A 4,490-nucleotide genomic window follows, 5' to 3' on the forward strand; every position below is an offset into this window, starting at 1 on the left:
AATACAATTAATTAATTAATCAACGCCTATATATGCTGATTGCTGAGAGTGATGAGAAGTGGCAACCCTCATAATCATGCATCCTGGGCATAAAATAATAGCGTAGCATACACCAATCAATTTTTTTAATAGAAAGAAAGTTTGAACAAACATCTATATGAATAATTAATTAAAGAATACAAATAATATTCAATAATAAGCAATAAATAAATAAATAACGTAGAAATAAACAATGTTAATAATATTGCAACCTACCTTGTGGCGCGTGGGTACTAAATGCACACAGATACAACATTATTTATCATTTTAAATCAGAGACAATCGCTTTCAGAGATAGTCTCCAAAGTCCACGTTATCAAATGGGCACAAAAGTAATAAACAATGTAACCATTATTATAATTAAATTATGGCATTAAAGTAATAGAAGCAGCCAATGATTATTGAGTGCAGTATTAGGTGAATTGCACTTCTGTGAGAAGACAAAGGTCCTAGTAATAAAAATTATCACTTACTAGGAGAACTTAAATCTTTGTTAACATATCAAGTATCAAATCTAGTTTTATGTATATAATAATTTATTAATTAATAATAAATTATTGAATAAAATTTAAATTTATGATAAATTAATTTTTAATTTATCAAATTAAAAAATATCATAAAAAATATGTCAAAGTATATACATAAAATTACTACAAAAACACACATTTTAACTTTAACTGACAAAAAAATAAAAAATAAAAAGAAAACGTATATCTCCAATAATTTTAAACTAGTGTGTGTATATATATAAGGGGTTATAGTAACAATTTGAAAGAAAATTAATTCAAATCAATAATTTTTTTTAAAAGTCTTTTTGTATTATTTAGAAAATGATCCTCTCCAGTTTTTTTAACAATTGATATAAATATATAATACAATATGATCTCTCACCTTTAATTTGATGAGTGGGACCAAAAATAAATAAAAGAGAGAAATCAATGAATGGTTAGATTGAACACTGAATACCATCCAATATTTTTTTCACTGGAGAGGATCTACTCCCGTATTATTTTTACTACATTGAAAATAACAAAATTTAAACTTGAAATTTTATGTATAGTTCTTGAATCTCTTTCACTGGACAACTCATAATAATATCAATTTTATGTAAGGAATCAGGATTTAAGTTTCAAATATAAAAATAAGGTGAAAAACACATTAGTATAGTAATTATTCTAGAAGAGACTTAATAAAATTTAGAAAACCCTAAATAATACTAACATACATATTTGTATATTTAATGTTGTATATGTGGATCAATAGAGTCTCTCTTAACATAACAAATATTAAATTTAAAATACACAACTTTATTTTATTATAAAACTTAAAAAAGTACCCTGAACCACACCACGTTGATAAACACATAATCTAATTATATTGGTAATTGATAATATTTTTTTTAAATAACTTAGAATAGAGGTGATCTAATATAAAAAAAAAAAAAAAGAATAATAGAGGGTAGAGAGGGTGGAGAGAGAATAAAGATGAGAGAATCTAGGTGTATATATAACATAAGTTTGAAATCTAAACACAATCTTGATCCAGCGATGCTGGGGTTCTCATCATAGCAATAGAAAGAAGAAGAAATCAAGAATCACCATCTTAGAAAGAGAGATCCCTCATTATTATTATTTTCCCACCTTTAATTTTTTTCTCCAAAGCACAAGAACCACTTCTTCCGGGATTTGCAAAGCTTCTTTCTTTTTCTCTCTCTTAAGGAAAGAGGAAGAAGAATCTAAGGATCATAATAAGATTGAAGCATGGGAAGCAGCTATTTTGGAGAACCAAACATGAACAATGATAGTAGAGGAGGATCTTCAAGAAAAGGGAAGAAGAACAATCAAGAGAAGCAACCAAAGCAACCACAAAGAGGACTTGGTGTTGCTCAATTGGAAAAGATTAGATTACATGGTGAAATTGCTTCTACTTACAATAATCCTAATCACCCTCCTCTTCATCATCATCATCCATCTAATTACCCCTCTAATTTCACCAATGTAAGACTTCTTCTTGTTACTATTCTTATTATTATTATTATTATTTTCAATTTTATTATATAATAGAACAAAGGTTTTTTTTTTTTAATTTGATTTAATTGGATTATAATATTTTGTGGCAATAATTTTATGATGAACATGCAGGAAGATCCAAGAGTGCAAACACCATACTACTCATCAGTGCCATCATCATCATCATTTTCTTACTCATCTTCATCTACATCATACTCATCACCCTCCTATGGATTCCAACCCAACGTTGTGGTATGTGTATGTTTGTTTATGTCTAATAATTTTGACTTTTATCTAATTGATTGATTCCAATAATTAGATTTGCTTTTTATTTAAATTACACTATTGCTTAATTAACTTGTACTATATATTTAACTTGTTTTTATTTCTCATTATTACTCTCTTTTTTTTTTTTTTTGTGATGAGTGAACATGCTAGCTAGCTAGCTCCACATGTATGTGTGTATGTTATTTACACTATTGTCATTTCTGATTTGTCACAACTCACAACATAGTAATTAATAAAGCCCAAAAGCAATAATCAATCAAGGATATATAGTCTTATTTTGTTTTTTCTATCCCTTATGATTTTATTGATAATCATCATATGATGATTACATGATAATAATATATATCCAATTGAAAAAAAAAATAATTCTAGCATATATAACCCTAGCATTTTTTGAACCTTGGTAATTACTTAGCTAGCTAGCTAGCTATCTAATCTATATATGTTTGGTTAATTATTGAATTTGAAAGTACAAATTAAAGGGTATGTATAGAGCTAACCCTAGCTAGGTGATGTAGGATGAAAAATCATATAAATTGATTATATATATATCATGTACATTAATATAATGTTCATCATATATGAAAGTACATAGTATTATTAGAGAAAAATATATATGGCATGAATAATATTGATGAGCATATGTATATATATGGAGGATCCTAAACTTTGGAAAACATTGTTTGGTAGTGCAGATGGGCCTACAAGAATATGAAAGGACAAACATAAGATATGGAGATTCTCAGACAACTAATACAGCAAGGTACTTAAAAAGGATTCCAGTACAATTGGATCATATTCATATCCTTAGCTTTATTATTATTTCTCTCATTCATAAATCAAATACCAACATGTCTCTAAGTATACAAGTTGGATTTTTATTTTTTATTTTTTATTTTTTTAATTTTGATGAGATCGATGATGATCTTATTATGTATGTCCAATAATTAAATTCAGATGGGAACATGCAAATGCCATCATGGAGCCTCAGCACAACACTACTACTATACCTTTTCTTAACCTATATGTAAGGAATCTTTTCAACATGAATCTCATATTCCATACTTATATAAAAGATGTACATTTGACACTCAAATACTCTACTAGTTTAATTTTGATATGATGTTAATTATTAGTATAATAAAATGTTACACTTAATTATTGTTGGTTTTGTTTAATCATTATATCATTCTTCACATTTGATAAACCCATCAGTTTTGTAATAATGAGTGATGATTTTTAGAAATTAAAACGAAATAAAGTTGCATCCTTTGTTATCATCAACTATATCTTTTAGTCTAATAATAAATAACAAAATTGTTAGTTTATTTAACAGGGCATTAATCTTGATTCACTAAGATTATTCTTCTGTCTTATTTCTTCTTTTAGATGACCATATACAAGTGTATTAGATCGATAAAAAAATAATTTCTTTTACTTATTTTATATTCAATACATGGTTGAATTTCAATATAAAGTATTATTTTTATAGTAACTGTATAAAACAAGTTAATCTATAATCTGTGTTTTTATTTTTAATGAATTATTAGGACTCAAAAAAGCATAGAGATGGTTCAAGCAGTCAGAACTCTGAATCAAGTGACAATCAAGAACCAGATTTGGAGCTAAGATTATCTCTTTGATCAACTGCCACTTGCGGTTCTAGTAATTGTAATGTGCTATTTTATTCAATCACATAACATTAGAATTGCAAAAGGTACAATATAATATAATGATGAACAGGCCAATTTGTTTTTGGTTTGAAAGTTTCATCCAGAGATTATTATCATCATATCATATACACCCCTTATTAGCTTGTGTATTGAAACATAGATTCACTCTTTGAATGAAAATGCAAACTTTCTTCTTTATTAGCATAGTTTCTCAAAGCTATATATGAAAAGAAAATTTATTCTTATATATATTCGTACTTGTTTTTGTTAAGTCCACATTATTAGGTTGTGTGATTATTTGGTTTTTGGATCTATTTTTATATTCCTTGTTTTTTGCTTTTAAGATTTTGTAAAAAAAAAAAAAACAAAAAGAATTTTTTAAGGTTTTTTTAAATTGATATAGTATAGTGTGATCTTATTATATATTTTTTAAGTGAAACTAAGAATAAATATGCAAGAATTTACGAGCATGAAAAAATTA

General features: G+C 26.4%; 1 protein-coding gene across 1 annotated transcript; it reads left to right on the top strand.

The window, feature by feature from the left end:
• Positions 1 to 1,444: 1,444 nt before the first annotated feature.
• LOC107642131 (mediator of RNA polymerase II transcription subunit) lies at positions 1,445 to 4,210 on the top strand. Its single transcript, XM_016345441.3, has 5 exons — positions 1,445 to 2,036; positions 2,181 to 2,300; positions 3,032 to 3,099; positions 3,294 to 3,363; positions 3,887 to 4,210. Exons 1-5 carry the CDS (start codon positions 1,800 to 1,802, stop codon positions 3,977 to 3,979), a joined length of 588 nt encoding a protein of 195 aa, XP_016200927.1. The 5' UTR covers positions 1,445 to 1,799; the 3' UTR covers positions 3,980 to 4,210.
• Positions 4,211 to 4,490: the final 280 nt, after the last annotated feature.

The sequence above is a fragment of the Arachis ipaensis genome, chromosome B5, assembly GCF_059453495.1.
Source record: "Arachis ipaensis isolate K30076 ecotype BB chromosome B5, ASM5945349v1, whole genome shotgun sequence".
Classification (NCBI taxonomy): domain Eukaryota; kingdom Viridiplantae; phylum Streptophyta; class Magnoliopsida; order Fabales; family Fabaceae; genus Arachis; species Arachis ipaensis.